Raw genomic sequence first — 20,923 nt, 5'->3', positions numbered from 1 at the left:
CCCCCGACAATCCCCTCGTATGACATCACTGTGTTTTATTTTCATTAGAGCGCTTCTCACCATAAGATGACGTTTTGTTCCTCGGTTTGCCTGCTTGCCTTTCATCTGTTTTCCCTACACCCCTTCGCCCAACTTAGAACATACGCCCCAGGAAAGCAGAATCTCAGCTGTTTGACTCACCTCTGTATCCCCAGCCTCTAAAACACGAGCTCCTCCTTAAATACTTGTTGGATGAATGGATAACTGTTTCCAAAAATACATTCACACATATTATCGCAGCCTGATCCTCTAGGCAAGTATAGCGGCAGACAATGAGTGGTACTATTTATTCAGAATCACCGAGAAATGAGTGGGACATAAGTGAAATGTAGTACAGACCGGGTGGGGGGGTGTGCCTATAGGACGTGGGAGAATTAACAGGGATGAAAAGAAAGAGATGCCAATTATGCGATGTGAATTATAACAATGCAGTACAGAGACTGAGTGATTAGGGGGTATTGGCCCCAAACATTCATCATATACGAGGTCCTTCCTGGGTGTGATGGTGGGAGTAAGGAAGGGAAGGTGCGACCTCTCCCGTGGAGCTCACAGGTCACTGGATGATTCCCAAACAGTGTCATAATCTCTGCAAATGTACCTAGGGGGTTATGGGGACCCAGAGCTGGCCCCATACCCAACCAAGGAACTGGCCAGATGGACAAGAAGGTATTGGCATTCTTGGGGCACCCAGGTGGCTCAGTGGGTTAAGCATCCGACTCTTGATTGTGGCTCAGGTCATGATCTCACGGTTTGTGGGTTCGAACCCCGCGTCGGTCTCCATGCTGGCAGTGCGGAGTCTGTTTGGGATTCCCTCTCTCCCTCTCTCTCAGCCCTTCCCCCACTTGTGTGTACTCACTCTCTCCCTCAAAATAAATGAATAAACTTAAGGATGCCAATACTTTTTTTTTAAACGGTAGGAACCATAATGCAAAGGGCTGGATGTGGGAGGGAACAAGACAGGGAAGGGACAGAGGAGTCAGGAGCTGGGGTATAGGGTCCATACGGGTGCTAGCAAGAGATAAGAAGCTAGAGACAGTCTGAAAGGACCTTGTGAGCCAAACTAAGGAATCCGGACTTTTCTCCCAGAGGCAAGGGGAGCCACCCAGAGTTTTAGCCAGAGGAGGGACACAATCTGGTTTGCATTTCAGAAAGACCACTTTGGGGTAATCCCTTTTCTTAGAGGAGCTTCCGGAAGGATTGTTCTTCTATCCCCCACCCCCACTCCCCTCCAAGAATGGTGTGGACAGTTCGTGTTGATTCTCATCAGGCATCAGTGGGAACAAATGCGTGTTTGAATGCCCTAGGTTCTGAAAGATACTTGGCAGGACTCCCTTAGGGGACAGCAACAGCAAGCTGGCGGTCCTTTGGAAACAAAGGCATTTTCAACAGCTTTCACTATTTACCCAAGTTAAAAATAGCCAGCTGCACTCCCATGTTTTGAAGGCAAGTGTGGGCAACATCAGGTCCTTAACATGTGTTCCAGAAACCAGAGGGACGGTTTGCTCAGCATTGCTGGCAGGCCGTGGTTAAACAGAGATTTGGGAGCACGGGGGTAGCTTCATGGAGGGAGGCGAGGTTGCAATTAAAAGCTAGTTCCCTGCAATCTGATCAGCCTGCGTGCAGATACTGGTTTTTCTGTCTTTTGAATGAGTTTAACAACCCTCTGAAGGAGGAACTCTTCAACTCCTCCGATTATGGACAAGGAAGCAGATGAAGTAGTGTGCCTAAGGTTATAAAGCGGCAGAGAGGCAGGATTTGAACTCAGGACTGTCTGATGCAGACCAAAGTCCATATCGAACCACCCTCTCCTTTTCTTTCCCTTCCCAGCTGTGCCTAAGTCCATCACTCTTTTTTTTTTTTTTTTAAGTTTATTTATTTACTTTGACAGAGAGCGAGCGAGCTGGGGCGTGGCAGAGAGAGGAGAGGAGAGGAGAGAGAGGATATCCCAAGTAGGTTCCACTTCCAGCATGGAGCCCAATGCAGGGCTCAAACTCATGACCCATGAGCTCATGATCTGAGCTGAAATTCAGAGTTGGACGCTTAACTGACTGAGCCACCCAGGAGCCCCTTCATCCTTCTTTTTAATGCCCCACGGTTCCCTTAGAACCCTCCCCTGATGGTCCTCTCCCCCTAGGTGGGGGAAAACGCTGACCACCCTCTGGGCCAGGTTCATTTTCCAAACCACCAAACACGCCTGGCCTATGACTTGTTGAGTTGGCAGGTGCAAATCGAAACCCTGGCATGTGTCCCTTCCCTCTCCTCGTGGCGGCCTCCAGGCTGGCGTGGGTGGGCAGGGAGCGCTAAGTGTCAGACCAGTACGTGTCCACTGCTCTGGGAACTCGCCGGACCCTGGCTTTTGGTCTGATGTATTTCCAAACCGGCCACGGTTGCTTGAGCACTGCTCAGCTTCTGCTTTGTCCCTGCCTGGTTGTGTTTAAGATAATTAAGCCCATAAATCAAATAATAAATAGCTATTGACTCTTTGTCATGGAGTCTATCGGGATTGATTGACCACTGGGAATACTGCTTTCCTCAATCAATGGGGAGCCAGGGGGATGAATAAATCTTGATAATGACTGGCAAGAGGAAAATCAATAGGTAATATTAAAGTACGCATTGGGAGCCTATATCTTTGAATGCAAAATAACAGTTTGTTTTGGCAGAAGAGGGGAAGCAGAGAGGCAGGGAGCACAGACACAGCCAGGGTCCCTGGATACAGCAAGGTACCTGGCACACCTTAGGTGCCCATTCATTTTTTTTTTTAATTTTCTTATTTATTTTTTGGTGAACTGCAGAAATCCAGTGAAAGGTCTGCTTTAAAGGGAAACCGTGTTTAGTGTTTACTTGTTTCCATTCTCTGCATGGCGAGTGCCCGGCAATCCCGTCTGCCTGTGGGCTGCCTTGCTCTGTTCTGGAAGGAAAGGGAGGAGGGAAGGACCGCACGTGATAGAGAACAGAGACCAGGCTGCTTCAAGGCAGGCGGCACCTGTTGAGAAAGAGATGGCCGAACTCCATCAGGGACAGGGAGCAAAATCCCAAGAGTTTGGTCAGCACGTCTGGTGGGAGGTGCCTCTGAGCCTTTTAAGAGGTGATGTCAAGGTGGCAGTTAGATAGATGGCTGTTCAGGGTGCCGTTCTGGACAGGAGATACAGCACTGGCGGCCACCTGTGCTGGGAGAAATGAGGAGCCTTGGGCCTGGGGAGATGGTCTGGGGCAGCGCTTCCCAAAGTGGACCTCCTGGGCGGGGCCTGAATTTGCATGTTTAACTCGTTCCCAGGTGATGCTGATGCTGCAGGTGTGGGAACCCCACTTGGAGAGCCAGTGGTCCCCTGGGGGACAGATGTACGTGCGAAGAAGGCAGAGTGTTCCTGTAAGGAAGCCTGGGAGGGGCCAGGGGTCGAGGAAAACCAGGAGGGGGTGTGATCGTGGAAGCCTAGGGTTCAGCAAGGGAGACTGGTCAGCAGTTTCAGAAGCCGTTATGGAAAGAACAGGCAAGATGCAGCTGGAAAAGTGTCCCCTGGAGCTCTTGTAGCCTTCACATTTCATCGGCCTGGGGTTTTACACTATTTGCAGACTTCCCTGATAACCTGCCGGTGATGTTTGCCAACCCCACCTGTGCTCTTAGGTGTATACCATGTGAGTTTCCAGCTTAGGGCTAGGGTTCAGGTGGAATGGATCTCTTCGCCCTCTGAACCCGGAGGATGGTGACATTTCAGTGATGCCAGTGACAGTCTCAGAGGGGGCTGGGGCACAGCTGGAAGATCCAGTCCCTGGAAGAGTTGCCAGCAGGAAAGAGCTGCCATTCATCAGAATGGCGGTATGGATTTGCTGAGGCTGGAAATGAATCCACTCCTGGGAGGTGTTCTCTCTGGGCACGGCTTAGTATTGTTTTCAGAACCAGTCATTGATGTTCAGCCATTACGGTCCTTTAAAAGGAAGGAAGGGAAGTCGGTTGCTTGGTTGAATCCTTGTTAATAGGAAAGAGGGCTTTGCTATGAAACGGCACTCTCAGAATTAAGGGTAACATACGTGTTAAGCGACTACTGCATGCAGAGTTCTAGGGACTTTAGAGATACTGCTTCATTAAATTCTTGTCCCCATCTTACAGACGAGGAGGCTAGGACTTAGGGAGATGAGATGGCTCATCCAGCTAGTGTGAAGCTGAATCTGGCTATAAAGTTGACCTGTCTGATCCCAGAGCTTGAGCCTTAACCCCACCAGGCTGTACTGTGTCCTCTTAAGAACTGAATTAATTTGTTGTTCGAATATTCTTTGTGGCTGTCTTCCAGGGCTCTCTGGATGAGTTTCATAGATCACTGTCATGGTCTGGTCACTTCTCTTATCCTTGAGTACAGAATAAATTTCATGAGAATTTTTCCTATATAGAAATTTTAAACTGGAAAAACAAAGTTCTTGCATGTCAAAGCCAAGCTTCTGTGTATCTCCCAGGGCCTGGCCTTGTGGCTCATGCGCAAATACAAGCTGGGGGCGCCTGGGTGGGTCAGTCGGTTGAGCATCAGACTCCTGGTTTTGGCTCAGGTCATGATCCTGGGGTCATGGATTTGAGCCCTACATCAGGCTCCGTGTTGAGTGTGGAGCCTGCTTGGGACTCACTCTCCCTCCCTCTGTCCCTCTCCCCTGCTCACTTAGTCTCTCTCTCTCTCTCTCTTAAGAAAAGAAAAGAAGAGAAAAGAAAATACGATAGCTGATGCTCATCAAAATAGCCTCTAGAAAAATTGTTGGTTTACCAGTTGTCTGGATCTGAGTAGTTCTACTTTCATACAGGTTTGTTGATACAAGTTTTTCTTTTGTATTGGTAATTATTTAAAGCCTTTATGAGCCTGGGTTTCTACATCTATACAATGGAGAGAATAATAGTCCCTACCTTGTGGGATTATTGTAAGGATTAAGTAAGTTTCTACATAGGAGGCACTGAGGCTGTTACACATTGTGAAAATTGATAAAGGAAAGCCTCACTAAAGTGGACGCAGGATGCTGGCAGGGGAGGCTGGAAGGGGGAGCTGTACCACTCCATGTCAATGACAGGAAGAATTGTCAATTACCGACCCCTAACAGAAGTATCTCAGCAGGAAAGAATCCTCAATTCCAGGCAGGGAAAAGATGTACATTGCTTCTCCTACAAGATCCACTACCCCTGGAACTCAGCTGATGAGAAACTGTCATCACCCTGAGCTTTTTTTTTCCTGTGAACTTTCCTTTCCAAACAGTCCCTCCCAACTTCCTCTTCCTTCTCCATAAAATAATGTGCCCCTCTCTTGTTTGTTGGACTTGGCCTATGATTTTACCATCGATGCTTATATGGGATTGCAATTCTCTGCTGTTCTCAGATAAACCTGTGTCTGCTCGTAAAATAACATTTTTATTTTTAAGGTTAACATCAAGTGCTATGTAAGTACTGGCAATTCTTGTCATTGTAGTGACTGTTGCTAGTAGCCCAGTATCGTGGGTACCCAAGGGAGGTGATGTAAATACAGTGCTATCCTGTGCTGCAGTAGGAAGAACATTGGATATGGAGTGAGGAGTCCTGGATGAATATTCTAGCTTGGTCACATGCTGGCTGTGTGACTTTGGACAAATCACTTCACCTCTCTGAGCCTCTGTGTCTTCATCTATAAAGTGGGGATAACAGTGTATGTGTCCCTGGGTGGCTAGGAGGAGGAAATGGAATGGCAAGACTGAAAACCCATCATAAAATGACCAGGACTAGAGACATGTGGGATAACTTTTAAAAAAATCACATAATAATAATAGCAGTTTACAAAGCATTGACAGCATGTGTGGCGTTATTCTAAGCACTTTGACCTTTTCCCAGCTACCGGGTGAGGTTGCTACTTTTGAACTGGTGGAGCTGGGATCTGAGCTCCTGTCTGCTGTTGTCAAAGCAGGTATACATAAACACTTTATTGGTGAGGAGAATTTTCTTGTTGAATTGGCAGGTGGCAGGGACCCGAGTTTAAAGTTGGGACTGCAGCTGAGGGATGCGGCAAACAGTTTCCCCTTCTTGGGGCTCCAGCCCTTCAGTGGTCTCCTGGGCAGTGACCGTCCCTGTGCCGTGACCGACTGATGAGAAGCAGGGCCACCTCTCCCCAGCTGTCATCTCCTTTAGGCAAAAACAGAGAGTCTTGTAGCTGAGAAGTTGTTCTTGCCTTTAATCAAAAGGTCTGTCTCCCAGTCCTCTTCAAAAGAGGATTCTGTTTCTTCTAGGTGTTCAAAAGACCCAAAGGAGTGCACCGAGCAGGGAACAGACCAAGTATCTTCAAAGGCAAGGAAGGGGTCCCAGCCATCTTCAGAATTTCCGCAGCTGAGGCCCGTCCCTCCAAGGTAGTTATTAGAGCAGCCTTTCGGGACTTTCCGGGCACAGATCAAGGATTCTCGGTGGACTTGTCTGGAGTGTCTGTAGACCACTGAGACCTGCCCTGGCATCTCAGTCACTGGGTCTGATCTCTCTCTGTGCAACAAGGGCTCCCTTTGACAGGCTCTCAGCACCAGAGATGCTGTGCCTTCACCCAGTGGATTATCATTCTTTCTTGTTAATAAACCTCTGTTTCTCAGGCTCAGCTGGCCTTACAGCCCTTCCTCCTGTAGGAACTCTGCCTTCTGTGGCTGCCCTGCCCTGCTCTTCCTCTCCAGCTTTCAGCTTGGGTGCTGAAAAATCCCTGGAGCTTATCTCTCTGGCTGCAGAATATAGAGGTGGAAAATGGGTGCTGTTTACAGGGCGTCTGGAGGGACGGGCCTTCTATCATCACATGCTGAATGTGACATCGAAAGGACATGGGAAGGAAGGGGCCAGGAGTTCAAGTACTACTTCTGCTGTGACCTTAGACAACCCTTTAATCTGTTTGGCTCTCAGTTTAGTTGTTTGTGGATGATTATAACATTACCTACTTCATCATGATCTGGGTCATTTACTTCCTTGACAGCCTGGTTGGCCTAAACTGAACCCTTAGGAGTGAATGACCACTCGCCCATCCATTTGTTCGTCCATCCACCCACCCATCCATCCATCGTCCATCCATCTTCTCATCAATTCATCATCCATAGCCTACGTCCTACCCCACTTTACAGATGTACCCACACAACATCCACCACCCCACCTTCTCCCCACTCATCTCACGTTCACCTGTCTTTCCCATCCATCCATCCAACATCCACCAGCACAAGTACCCCTCCTCCTACTAACTCATCCTCCCACCTGCCACCCACCCATGTGCCCATCCACCCAGTCACATAAAGATCTAGCCGTCTAGACATTTGGCAAATAGTTGAGACCCCATTAGGCGCTGATAGGTGCTGGAAATGAGCAATGTGGAGCTTTCCTTCTGAGACCTGATGGAGTCAGACAGCGTGTCATAATTAAAGCCAGCTCCTTGCAGCAAAGCGAGATGACAGAGCCGGGTGGGGAAACATCCCTAGATGGGAATTGCCGAAGACTGGACTTCCACGGTGTCACATTCCCAGATATGAAAAGAAAATGGACCGCCCAAACAAACAAACAAACAAACAAAAACAGGCAGCAAGCCTAGAAGTCTCAGAATCATCTCTGCCTCCTGTTTTCTTGCCTTTGGTGCTAATTTTTATGGAATTCTATGCTGATGAGCATGGAAGCTGAGACCCTAGAAATACATGGAGGAAGAGAGGGCGATTTAGGGCAGCGGGGGTTGGGGGAGAAGGTGCCAATTTAGTAGGCTCGGAGGTGGCTTAGTACATTTTCCAAAGGTTGGCGGTGGTGAAGGGAACCAAATGCAGGGCCGTTCCCTGCCTACTTTACACCCCATTAACTCTCAACTTGTAATAATTTATCAGTGGCAGGCTGGAGTTTACTTATTCATTATTTATAGAGAAAGAGTTTGCGAAGCAAATCAGTTCAAACAAGATCACAGGGGGGTAGATTTAACCCACTCAAGAAAACCAACCAGAGGAAATGCCTCAGCACAATCATTGTCTCCAGGCGGAGCTGCTGGGGACAGACGGGTACCCGCTGGCCTTAATGGTTCCTGCCTTGCAATTCCAGAAACGTTCACTTTATCTCTAAGTGGCCTCTCTCTAAGGAACCTATCTCCCCGCGCCTTCCCTGCCCCATCCAGTCCAGATTTGACAGTTGGCTCTGTGTTGCCCTTTCAGTCTGGCAGTAAAAGCCTTCAGTCAACCCTAGTAAGAGAATATCTTTGGGGTCAAGTGTCAAAACCAGGTCCCTTGAGCTCCTTCCCCTTGTGACATGAATGGCCATAGCTCTCTTTAAATGTCTTAAAGATCTCTGGTCCTTTCGTTTAAGGACGGCCTCTTAGACTTGATGTCGGGACACCTGGTTTCCCAGCTGGATGCTGGATGGTGCTGGACCCTCTGCTTCCTCATCTGTAGAATGGGCACGCTGATCCCTATCCCACAGAGATGTTTCACGCAGTCGATTACGCTAGAAAGATGAGAGTGTTTTGTAAACAAAAAAAATTCAAAACAGATGTGAAGGGACAGATAGTTTTTCAGATGGATGTCAGTGACAGTGAGGGTTTTTTTTCCTTTATTGAGTCAAAATGAGGGGTTTCAGTTTTCCTCATAATTCTGAACCTTGGTTAACATTAGGATTACGTGGGAGCTTTATAAAAATTTTTTTTAATGTTTGTTTATTTTGAGAGAGAGAGAGCAAACACACGGGAGTGGGGGAGGGACAGAGAGAGAGAGAGAGAGGAAGAGAGAGAATCCCAAGCAAGCCCCATGCTCTGAGCAGAGCCCAGCATAGGGCTTGATCTCTTGACGGTGAGATCATGACCTGAGCCGAGATCAAAAGTCAGACGTTCAACCGACTAAGCCACCCAGGAGCCCCAAATTGGGGAGCTTTTTTAAATCTAAGTTTTAATGAGTGATGGCAGGACTCCACCCCCAAAAGGTCCTGATCCAAATTTTCTGTGGCGTCATTTCATTCAACCTCTCCAGGTAATTCTGTCATGGACCAGGATTAGGAAGCACTGTACAATTCCCAGATGAGCCACGTCAGACTTCTCCCCCTGTCCCTAAATCAGGAGAGCGTCATGACAGGGACCTTGGAGTCTTGACTTCCTGGCTGCTGTATTCGTTCTCTCAAAAGGGCAGACTATGTCTTAGTTATCAGAGTCACCGAGAAGAATAAATGTGCCAGCACAGGTAAAGTACATTTCTTTGATGGCTACAGCATAGTTTGGGCTTGATAATTGGTAGCTAACATCACTGTTGTTACTTGTTAGGGGTTGGCTAATAAAGTGCCAGCTGCAAGTGGCATTTGGGGTTCCCTGAGACGAAGTTAAGGGACAAAATTCAGTTTCCAAAGAGCAGCCGAAGCTTCTTCCCAGAAGACTGGGGAGAACAATAGTAACGAGAGTTACAATTGGTTGAGCGCTTACTGGGTACCAGAGCTCCTGCTAAACCCTTTACTTGAACGGATGATTTGGGGCCATCTTATAGCTCCCCTGCTGACGTAGGTGTGACTGTCAGTCCCATTTTACAGATGAAAGACCCAAGATGAAGACATCTAAGGAGGAGGCAGGAAGGCTGGGAGTCAAGCGCGCAGCCCGTGCACTGTGAGTTGGGGAGGAGACAGGCAGTGAGCATGGCAGTCCTATGCTGGATGGTTCGGCATGTGCCTGGGATCCTTCAGGTTCTGCCGAAGCAAAGAGACCATTCTCACGCCTTGTCTTTTCAAGAGCATCTGTAGAGACCTGGGTTCTAGTCCAGGCTCCCCGACTTAGTGCCGAATGTGCTCAGGCAGTCTCTTCCCTTCTCTGAGCCTCAGTCTCCTCCCTGTAAAATGGGGCTGATGAGAATACATAGGATCATGCGGAAGATCCAAGGTGGTGATGCCAGTGAAGGTTGTAGAACAGTGCGCGTGGGGAGTGCTAATGAAAGCTGGTGATTATTTCAGCCATACTGTTTTTCGTGGGGATTGCACAGACCCGGAACATCTCTCTACCACTTAGCTGTGCATCCTTGGGCAACTTACCTGCCCTCTCTGTGCCTGTACTTTTCTTCGTCTGTACAACGAAGACAGTATAGGACCCACCTCATCAGACGGCTGTTGAGAATTAAAACATGCAAAATATTCAGATGCTCAGAATGTCATAGGGTGTATCTAGGTTGCCATTGTTGTTCTCGTTAATATATTCCTAATTCATCTGTCTGTTTTTATTTTACACACTGTACTAAAATGTAAGTTCCACGAGGGCAGAGGTGTTGCCTTTTAACCTCTCTACTCCCTAAAACAGCAGCCGACATCATAGTAGGTGCTCAGTAAATACTCGAGTGAATGATTGAATGAATGAATGAATGAATGAATGAATGAATATTAGCTTTCAGGTAGCACACGTATCCCTTAGAATATCCTGGGGGCGCCTGGGTGGCGCCGTCGGTTAAGCATCCGACTTCAGCCAGGTCACGATCTCGCGGTCCGTGAGTTCGAGCCCCGCGTCAGGCTCTGGGCTGATGGCTCAGAGCCTGGAGCCTGTTTCCGATTCTGTGTCTCCCTCTCTCTCTGCCCCTCCCCCGTTCATGCTCTGTCTCTCTCTGTCCCAAAAATAAATAAAAACATTGAAAAAAAAATTTTTTTTTTAAATTGAAAAAAAAAATTTTTTTTTAATTAAAAAAAAAAAATAAAAAAATAAATGGAAAAAAAAGAATATCCTGGGTTTTAGCTGTTCCACCACAGCATCTGTCTGACGGCTTTGACATGGTGTGATGTGACTTTTGGGAACGCAGCACTGGCCGAGACTTTGCCCACCTGTCTGTCTGCCTGTCTTAAGACACAGAGACCTTACTCCCTCCTTTAGAAGAGTTCGCCATTCCCTGAGTCATCCAGATGTGAAATCTGGCAGTTATTTTCCCCTGGATTTAGGCACTGCCCTGGTCATCACTTACCTGTCACTCAGATGATTGCCTCTATGAAGGTGATTGCCTATTTGGGCTCCAGAAGTACCCAAGACGAGTAACTGCCTCATTGCCCCCCTCCCTGCCCCGCCATCTTGGGCTCACTTCCACTGGCGACAAGGGACGAGCGTCGCATTACGAGGCCAGAGTAGCAGTAGGTTGGAGCCAAGTCCCATGGGACAAGGTTTCCTCATTCCGCTATGGATGACTCTAGAAGGACATTTATCGGGACGGTGGCTGGGGCTCATAATGTGATTTCCCTTTTGAATCGGTCACAAAGCTCATTTCACTGCTGTGTGCAGAACAGATTAGAAGGAGGGAAGTGGGGAAGGAGGGAGCCAGTGAGAGAGCGTTGGGGTTCATCATACAAGAAGGACTCTTAGAGCTTCCTGACAGCAGCGGGAGGAGGGGGGTGACTCTCCCTGGGCCCCAACGTCCAGATGATATTGGGACGATGCCCGAATGATGGCTGATGCATTCTCCCTTTGCCTTCTCTACACCTCTTCTGGAAACCCTCTTCCACAGCCGCCCCTTGCCCCACGCAGCAGGCCCTGCTTCCTCCTCTGTGCCCGTCCTCCCATGTGTGGTCTGAGCTTGGGATGGAGGGTGTTTTCACATCTGCCTCCTCCATTAGACCACGAGTTCCAGGAGGTCCTGGATTGTCTCCTTGAGCCCTGTGACCAACCCCAGAGTCTAGCACTCAGCCTGGGACCCAGGAGACCGTCACCCATCTGTTGTATGAATGCATGCCTTGGGTGGTTATCACTTAAAGGGAGAAAGGAAATGAACGTGCCGTTATTGTGTTTAATCCTTATGAGGAAGAGCTGCGTTTTTGTGGGGACTCTCTCTGTGCCAGGCACAGCAGTAAGCTCTTTAGATGAATTGTTTAATTTTCAACACAGTGAGTTCAGTTCATCAAATCCAGCTTAGGGATGAAATAAACGGAGGCTCAGAAAGATAAAGCCACATGTAGTGCTAGAGGCAGGGTTCACATCTGGGCATTTCTTTGACAGCTCATGAGGAAGGTACCATCACCCTTACTTTGCAGATAAGGAAGCAGAGGCTCAGAGAGGTTAAATAATGTGCCTCTGTTATTCAACTGAGAAGCGCCCGAGCCCATCCGTTCCCTCTGAAGTCCGTGAGCTGTCTCTGGGCCTCTGTCCAGCTGCTCCCCTTGCAAGAGAGAACCTGAGGTCTGCTTGTCTGCTTTTCTCCTGGAAGGGCCCCCATACCGGGCTCTCTTCTCCCACCTCCTATGTGGTTTTTGAAGATGCATCAGGAGGTGATAGATAGGCTTGTGGACAACACGGATCTCTTCCGACACCAAGAGAATAGTGTTTCTGAATCTCTGAAGCAAACAGCTCGTGGTAGGCATGCACCAAACAGGGATAGAAATTGCAACCTGAAACTGACAAGTCAGGGAAAACAAACAATGTTTGCTAAGGAGAGGATATTGGCTGAAAAGAGAAATGTCATTTTCAGGCTTCCAAAAAGGTATTAACCTATGATATAGAGAACCAATAAAATCCATAGTCTATTTCTTCTGGGCTGCCTGGTTGAAATAATTCATGAAATTACATCTGAGAGCCTTGACATTTAGTTTCTAATTTTGATAGAGATGATGTCTTGTTGGCCCAATATGGTGGGGTATGTGTGTCAACTTTGAAGGCGCCTTCCCAGTCATAGACATTCAAAACCTATGTCCCCAGTCGAAATTTTCAAAAAGGGCTTTCTTTGTCAATAATTCACGTGTGTGTTCATTCACTCACCTGTCCATCCAGCCGGCCGTCCGGCACAGACAAGAAACTCAGCATTGTTCCAGGAAGGAGCAGTGGAAACACCGGTGTGGGCAGGGTGTGATGAGAGCCTGTGGAGAGGGGAGCTGGACTATTTCCTGATGAGTAAGACGTTTTGGAAGTGGGAGATGGAGGAGAGGGGTGTTCTTGGTGGAGAGGAAGTAGAGGCAAAGGACGGAAAGTAGGAGAGGGAAGATGCCACATTTGGACAAATACCAGTTGTTCAGTTGGATTGGAATGAATGGTGCCCAACAGGGTAGGGGGTGTATGGAACGTCCCAAAGCATACGTATCTTGACCCTCAGGGGTGAGTAAACGTAATAATAAGAGTAGATCGTTACTGAGCCTTAGTGTGTGCCAGGCGGTGTTCCGAACGGATCATCAAATACTACTTTGGGTTAGTGAAGGCTCACAGCCGTCCGTGGAGGTGACTATGATTATTCATCACCTTTTTACGCATCAGGCTCGGTCTTTGTCCATTCGGGCTGCTGTAACAAAATACCGTAGAATGAGTGCCTGGTAAACAGACAGTTATTTCCCACCGTTCTGGAGGCTGGGAAGTCCAAGATCAAAGTGCTGGCAGATTCAGTGTTTAGTGAGAGCCTGCTTCTTGGCTCATAGATGTCTGTCTTACCACTGCTACCCCATACCGTGGAAGAGGCAAGGTCACTCTCTGGGGTCTCTTTTACAAGGGCACCAATTCCATTCACGAGGGCGCCACCATTATAACCTAATCACCTCCCAAAGCTCCTGCCTCCTGCAAATATCATCACCTTGGGGACTAGGTTTCCACAGGAATTTGGGGTGAACACAGACATTCAGTCTGTAAGCAGGCTCCGGGAAGTTTCGTTCTTGTCTGGGGGCTCCCCCAGGGGCAGGGTGGGGTAAGCAACAGAAGCACAACTCTGCTTAAGCAGAAGTCTGGGGAGGGCAGATGAAACTCACAAAGACATGGGCGTAGAATGTCTGGTCTCTGGTTTTAGGGGAAGGGGGCGGCATCACCACGTGCTGGCTCCAGGTTTGAGTTAAACCCTGGACCTCCATTTCCTCACCGTTCGATGGGGCCGGCTATACCCACCCACTCTTGGTGTGTTTACAGTGATGTGATTGATGCCTCCTTCACAAGACGGTGTAGAGACTGGCATGATATCTGAGCTCTGGCCCTGAGCTGTGGAGAGTGAGTGGCCTCGCTGGTCCTTTTTGTATCCATCCCAGCCCCGCCCCCGCCCGGACATCCCCTCCCAACAGCCTCCCCAGAGCTTCCCCAAGTTGAGGTGGCTGGGGGCCCTGGTGCGTTAAAGATCTCTGCCTCTTTGCCCTGGAAGCTTTGTGGATAGAAGCTAGAGATTTAAGCCAGCCTGAGAGGGCAAGATTACCCGGTGAACATTGGGAAGGACTTCTCTTGGTGCCCTGGAGTTAAGAGCTTAAGGGGCGGGGGGGAGGAACCCCAAATGAACTCGAGTGATGATTTTTGCCCATCCCTGAGAAATTGGCACAGACTTACATTTTGTTCGGGCACCTCCTGAACTGGGTTTTGGGGGAACGACAGGACTTTGAATTGAAACAGATTACCAAGGCGAGGCTTGGTGACTAATGGAAATACTGGTAATAGGATTACATGGACTTTTCATCTTTCCCAAGAAGTTGCAACACTGTCACACGGCAGCCTTTTCAGGGCACGGAACCTGTGTTTTTAATCTCTCTGGACATTTATTTTCTGTTCTTAAATGATTGAGAGGTAAGGTCACATCCCGGGGCGACTTGTTTTCTATCTGTGAGAAGCAGGAGAAAAAGCTATTAACAAAAACCTGAAATTGAATCTCCCCGAGCACAGGTTCCCCTTCGCCTCTGCTTCTTTGAAACCACTGCGCTGCCCAGTTACATACAAATGGAGGCGTCTGCGGGCACGTGGAAGAGAGCCATGCTGCTTCAGCACCAAAGGAGACACGGCTCACATCCCAGAGACCGGTTTCCCCAGTGATGTTTACCGTGGAAGCGTGACCCCGGGCAGAGTATCTCATTTTCACGTTGCTATTATCTTCCTCTTTCCTGCGTTTCTTGTGCCCGTACTCGTGGTGTTAGGATGTGATTCCGTGCTATTTGGGGCTGGTGGTACCTACCCTGCGTTCTGGGAAACCCTGATTCATTTAATCCCCACACCTGCACACCTTCCCCTTCTTCCAGTTGTGTATTAACCAGGAGCTGTAGTCAGGAGAGGATAGGCTTGTGCAGCAATCCTGAAATCTTCATGGCTTATTCAGAAAATTTACTGGGGCGCTGCCTGGGCGGCTCAGTCGGTGGAGCGTCCAGCTTCAGCTCACGTCATGAACTCGCAGCCTGTGAGTTCGAGCCCCGCGTCGGGCTCTGTGCTGACGGCTCGGAGACTGGAGCCCGCTTCCGATTCTGTGTCTCCCTCTCTCTCTGTTCCTCCCCCACTAGCACTCTGTCTCTCTGTCCCTCTCAAAAATAAAGATTGAAAAAAATTAGAAAAAAAAGAAAATTTACTTCTCACCACATAGATTTGCTGTAGGCTGGGCAGTGTTCCAGGAGGGCTATCTTCCATTCAGTCACTCAGGGATCCAGGATATTCCAATCTGTGGCTCTGTCCTATTTAAACAGAGATAGGGACACCTGGGTGGCTCAGTTGGTTAAATGTCCAACTCTTGAATTTGGCTCAGGTCATCATCCCAGGGTCATGGGATCCAGCCTTGGGTCGGGCTCTATGCTGAGCATGGGGGCTGCTTGAGATTCTCTCTCTCTCTCTCTCTCTCTCTCTCTCTCTCTCTCTCTCCCTCTCCTCTGCCCCTCTGCACCCCGCCCCCACCCCCTGCTGCTGAGCACACACTCACTCTCCTCTCTCTCTCTCTTTCTCTCTCTCAAAATAAAATATCTTAAAGAGACATTACAGATGGGCTTCTCAGTATCCCAACCGGAAAGTGACAGAGATTACCTGTCATTGGCCGGAGCCAGTCGCCTGGTGCTGTGTAACTGCAAAGAACCTGGGCGGTGTGGTCTCCGGTGGGTCCTAGAGGGAGCAACACGGAACAGAATTGAGTGAACACATGGCTGTTGGCTCTTCCATGCACATTTTCTAACTTAATCCCCCCAGACCCACGAGGCAGATTCTGGTTCGCCCATCTGCATTTATTTTAAGCAACCTGCCGAAAAGCTTAAGGGTACCCGGACTGGATGTGAAACTCAGTTCTGCCCAGCTGCAAGTTCTGAGCTCCTAACCACAGGGTTACTGCTCCTGCCTTTCTGCTACATTCTCTGTCCCCTCCATTCTCTTTTTCTGTCGCCACATGTAAAAGGAACACTTCCTCCCAGTACATCCCCCATCTCTAGTTCTGTCCCCATCCCTCTTGGGGTGACGAAATGGTAGTTCGTTTCCATCCAATGCTGCCCATCCAGCCTGCCCTAGATCCCCTCGGTGTTCTGGATTTATCTAAAAAGCTTCCAATGCAAAGGACACATCTGGCTGGCAGAGGCCTATGGGTTGTGGAAACTGGGCAAAGTTCCTTCCCTGATTGATTGACAAGCCTGAGAAATCAAGGGATTTTCCTGCTTCCCACACCAGGGCTCCTCTGTGCCCTGCAGCAGGAAGAAATGAGTGGGGACTTTTGTAAACTCCCCATTTTCTTCCTTTTGTAAACAACTGTATTGATTTTATTTATATTCTCTCCTAAAGCTTGCTCATTTAAAGTATCCATACAGTTCTGTGGTTTTTAGTATATTTACAAAATTGTGCAACTCTCACCAAATCTAATTGTAGCACCTTTTATCACCTCAAAACAAACAAACAAACAAACAAACCCTGGGGCGCCTGGGTGGATCAGTCGGCTGAGCGTCTGACTCCGGCTCAGGTCATGATCTCACGGTACATGGGTTCGAGCCCCGCATCGGGCTCTGTGCTGACAGCTTAGAGCCTGGGGCCTGCTTCGGATTTTGTGTCTCCCTCTCTCTCTGCCCCTCCCCCACTCATGCTCTGTCTGTCTCTCTCAAAAATGAATAAATATTTTAAAAAACACGAAAAGAAAGAAAACCCCTGTCTCCATTAACCCTGTCACTCCCTACCCCCACTCTTACCAACCCCCAGCCCCTGGCAACTGAGCTTGCCGTTTTCAGACCGAGAAGCCATGTTTCTGTTGGAATGTGTCAAAGGCCAAGGGAATTGCAGACAGAGTGCTTTCTGAGAGGGGAGAGGCTGTGGTCAGTTCTGCAGGGCTCTCCCCACGCCAGTCACAAAAACATACCCAGAGATGGGCATAGACGTGCACACAGATGCAAAGACGCCCCGGACACATGTATGCAAACACAAATGTACACAAACATAAATACGTGCACACGCGTGTACCACCTGCACGCACCCATGCGCACAGATTCACTACGTATGCACACACGTGTTCATGTACACAGAAACATACGCACGCGGAGGGGGCGCTGGCACCCGCAGAAACAAGAGTGTGCACGCACATACGGGTACGCACAGACCTGTGTCGTGCCTGAGGCTTTGGATTCAGCTACGGTGACCCATTGCATGGTGTCAGAGGCTCAGGAATCTCCCCCGTGGTGGCCCTGCGTGAGCCACGGGTCTGTAAGGGAGGTGTTCTGAAGCAATTTGGGATTTGCCTTGCTTGGATGAACATTCTTCCTGCCAGTCTCGTGCCCGGGGGGCTGCCTGGGAAGGCTCTGGTGGGGTGCAGTAGGAGGTTTCGGGCAGGGACTGTGGAGAGGAGGATGCAGGCTTGACGTGGGTGCCCGTGTTTGAGTCACGGCATGGCTGACCCGGGCGTGTCTCTCCCTGGCTCAGTCCGTCACCACTGTTGTGTAACAGAGGCTCGCAGATAAATTCCCGGCTTGCGTTCGTGCTGACCCAGTTCCTCCTCCCTCATCGGCCCAAGTGAAGCCCAAACAGAGCCCTGTCCCTGCACCTGTGACCCCGGCTGACGCTCCTGTGTCGTGTCTGCCTTGCCCTCCAGACTCCGACAGCCCCACACCTGGCTGGGAGCCTCGGCTCACACGCGTGGATGGACGAATGGTTGAACAAGTGGGAGATCCACTTGGCCTTGACCACACCCAGTTCCCAAGGCAAAGGAGAAGGGTTCAAATTCGTTAAGCTCTGTCTAGTTCTGATAGCCCAACTTCTGTTGCCCCACCCCAGTTTCTTAGAACAAGGGTGAGCAAATGTTTTCTGCAAAGAGCCAGACCGTAAATATTTTTAGCTTTGCCATACAATCTGTATCACGAGTACCCAACTCTGCCATTATAGCGCGATGCGTCTATAGAGAATGAGGCTGTGGCTGTGTTCTAATAAAACAGGATTGACTAGGTATTTACTAGGCTGTTGTACCTATGCTCTTCCAAATCCTCGGTGAACCCTGGAACAATGAGCTAGCTGGGTGTATGCTGGGGTGCCCCAGTATCACGGGCTTTGTCAAGAAAGGGAGAGGCTGGGGCGCCGGGGCCGCTCAGTGGGTTGAGTGTCCTGCTTCAGCTGTAATCATGATCACATGGTTTGTGAGTTCCAGCCCCGTGTCGGGCTCCCTGCTGTCAGCCCAGAGCCCGCCTCGGATCCTCTGTCCCTCTCGCTCTCTGCCCGTCCCCTGCTCACGTGCTCTCGCTCAAAACTGAGTAAACATTATCTTTTAAGTGCAAAGAAAGAAAGAAAAGAAAAGAGAGGCAGTGAAAAGGCCAGGGGGTTGGGGCAAACTGGATCCACAACCTGGCCAGGAAGGGTCTTGGGGAAGTCGTTCATTTCCTGGAACCTTTGCTTCCTCATCAGAAAAGTGGGGAGGTGAACAGTTCCCCCACGGAGCTCCAGTGAGCTGAAGTGAGCACACGCTTGTCTCAGGAGCTTGGAAAATGTTGGTGCCCTCAGCCCTCAGCCCTCAGCCCTGTTCTTTGTATTTCCCAAAGAGGCCATGTAGCGTAGTGGTTAAGAGCAAGGGGCTGGTGTCAGACTGGGGGTAGGCAGTTCCGCTTCGTAGGTCTCCTCTGCAGGGGCTTAGCGGATGACTTGACCTCCCTGAGTCTCAGTTTTTCCCACCTGTGAAATAGGAATTCTGCTTTCCTAACAAGGTTGAGGTTGGGAACGCAACTATGGTTGACCCTTGATCAGCACCGGTTTGAACTGCACAGGTTCACTTATATACAGAGGTTTTTTTTCCTTTGGAGAAATACAGTACAGCAAATGTGTTTTCTTTATAATTTTCTTAACATTGTTTCTCTCTAGCTTACCTTTTTGTGAGAATACATATATGGGACACTTAACATAGAAAACATGTGTCCATCGACCGTTTATATTATCAGGAAGGCTTCCAGGCAGCAAGAGGCTGTTAGCAGCTAAGCTTTCAGGGAGTCGGAAGTTATACGCGGATTTTCAACCGTGTGTGGAGTATGTGCAACCCCCACGTTGTTCAAGGGTCAGTGGTAAATAAGATCATTCATGTAAAACCCTTAGCAGGGTGTCATGGGAAGGGTCAGTGAATCGTATTGATGATTCTTAGGAGGCAGCATGGCTCTGTGGCTGCAGACAGAACAGAGCCTCAGGCAGATCTGGGGTTCGAGTCTGGCTGTGGGAAATTCTGTTTCCCTCTGTGTTTTGGCATCCCCATCTCTTCTATGAAGGAGGTGGCCCCAGTGATCTGTAACACCGGTCTACAGCCTGAATTCTAGAAGTTGCTATACATGTTCTCTTACATCATGGCCAGGTAGGTGCCACACTGAGATCCATCTCCTGGGAGGCTAGAATTCTCCCATCCCCCTTCTGTGTCCCCCTCCCCACCTCACCAAGTCCCTCCACCTGCTCGGGACCTGGACCCTGTGGGCAGAAAGGACACGGCCATTTGTTGGGTTATGCACACCACTCATTGTCTTCCCCTCCTTCTCTAACCAGGCACAGTTATTTAAAAAAAAAAAAAAAATCAGATTGTTAACTCTGCCTTCTTCATTAGGGATTGAACTTTTCCAGGGCGAGAATGCTACTGGGGCTTCCAGATAAGAACAGGTCGCTCGCTGTGTGCCCACAACATGCTAAACCCTGTGCAGAAGACAAGGCACAAAAACAGACAAACAAACAAAAAACACCAAGAAAAACAAAACACACACACACACACAACAAAACAAAACAAAACGCTTCCTGCCTTGAAAGAGTCACAGCCAGAGAGGCTTATGGATGTGGTTCACACTGTACTTCATTCCAGTTTGTTACCCGTCCAGTATTTTCCAAACTGTCTATACAATAAACGTGCGTCTGGTTTCATTTCACTCTGACTCAGGGGCGCCTTTTTTTTCCCCCTTTTTCTCTCATTTAACAAAAGTCAATGTGTTTATTGGGAGAAAAATTAGAAAAGAGAGATAAGCAGCAAGGAAAAAAACTTGTAAAGCTCTTAATCCCACTACCTGCAAATAACCCTGCTGACACCTTGGAGCCTGTCCTCTGTGGGTTTTTAATGCATATAAATTAGGGGCTATGCATATACATTTTTAAAATGGTAATTCAGTTTACTGTTCAGCCTTAAAAAAGAAAAATGTGGTTCTGGTCAGGGAGCAACAAGAACTGATACGTTTCGGCATCCAGCCCTGGAAGGGAGGACCGGTGTGGTCTTTCGGTACTCTGCACAGACAGGGAAGAGGCTGAACGCTTTGTCGCTAACTTGCTCTGGCTCGGCTCCTGGTCTGTTTTGCGTGCTAGGCCAGGAAGAAGGATCTGCCTTGGCACAAAACACCGCTATTCCAGCCGCAGTGGATGATGGGAAGAAGGAAGGTGATAGGAGTCGCGTGTTCATTTGCTTGCTCCGGGAGCATTTCTGGAGCCCCTCCCCTGGGCCTGGCCAGCCGTGTGCCTCGAGGGTGCATCCAGAAGCTCTGAGGACCCCTTCACATGGCTGAATCCTCTTCAGCCTGCCCAGCATATCTCTGGGTGGCAGCTGGGAATTCCCAAACAGAAGCGGCAAATGGACAGTGAGGCCAGATATGGGCTGGCCCTGAATTTGGCCTTGAGTTGGGGGGAAGGGTATCTCAGCGGAGCTCAGCGGACAAACTTTTCCAGAAGTCAGGCCATCTTCAGTGGGTTCAGTTCGCTCCTCTTTGCCACACCATCTTTTCCCAAGGGATTTTATAAAATCCTGGAAGGATGTGGTGTTTCAGAGCTGGCCTCAAATCCGGAGCCTGTCACCTACT

The 20,923-nt window shown here is 49.1% G+C and overlaps 1 protein-coding gene across 5 annotated transcripts in view; it reads left to right on the top strand.

Moving 5' to 3' along the window:
* Positions 1-20,923, top strand: part of KSR2 (kinase suppressor of ras 2) — a 436,140-nt gene that overhangs the window by 373,753 nt on the left and 41,464 nt on the right. For 3 of the 5 annotated variants that reach the window (XM_053205478.1, XM_053205476.1, XM_053205477.1), the window contains exon 15: positions 6,265-6,381. The exons of the other annotated variants lie outside the window; for them this stretch is intronic. In XM_053205478.1, coding sequence (XP_053061453.1) covers positions 6,265-6,381 — 117 coding nt within the window. The remainder of the gene's footprint in view (positions 1-6,264; positions 6,382-20,923) is intronic. 5 annotated transcript variants of the gene reach the window in all.

The sequence above is a fragment of the Acinonyx jubatus genome, chromosome D3 (assembly GCF_027475565.1).
Source record: "Acinonyx jubatus isolate Ajub_Pintada_27869175 chromosome D3, VMU_Ajub_asm_v1.0, whole genome shotgun sequence".
In the NCBI taxonomy this organism is placed as follows: Eukaryota; Metazoa; Chordata; class Mammalia; order Carnivora; family Felidae; genus Acinonyx; species Acinonyx jubatus.
This window is presented reverse-complemented; position numbering and strand designations above follow the sequence as displayed.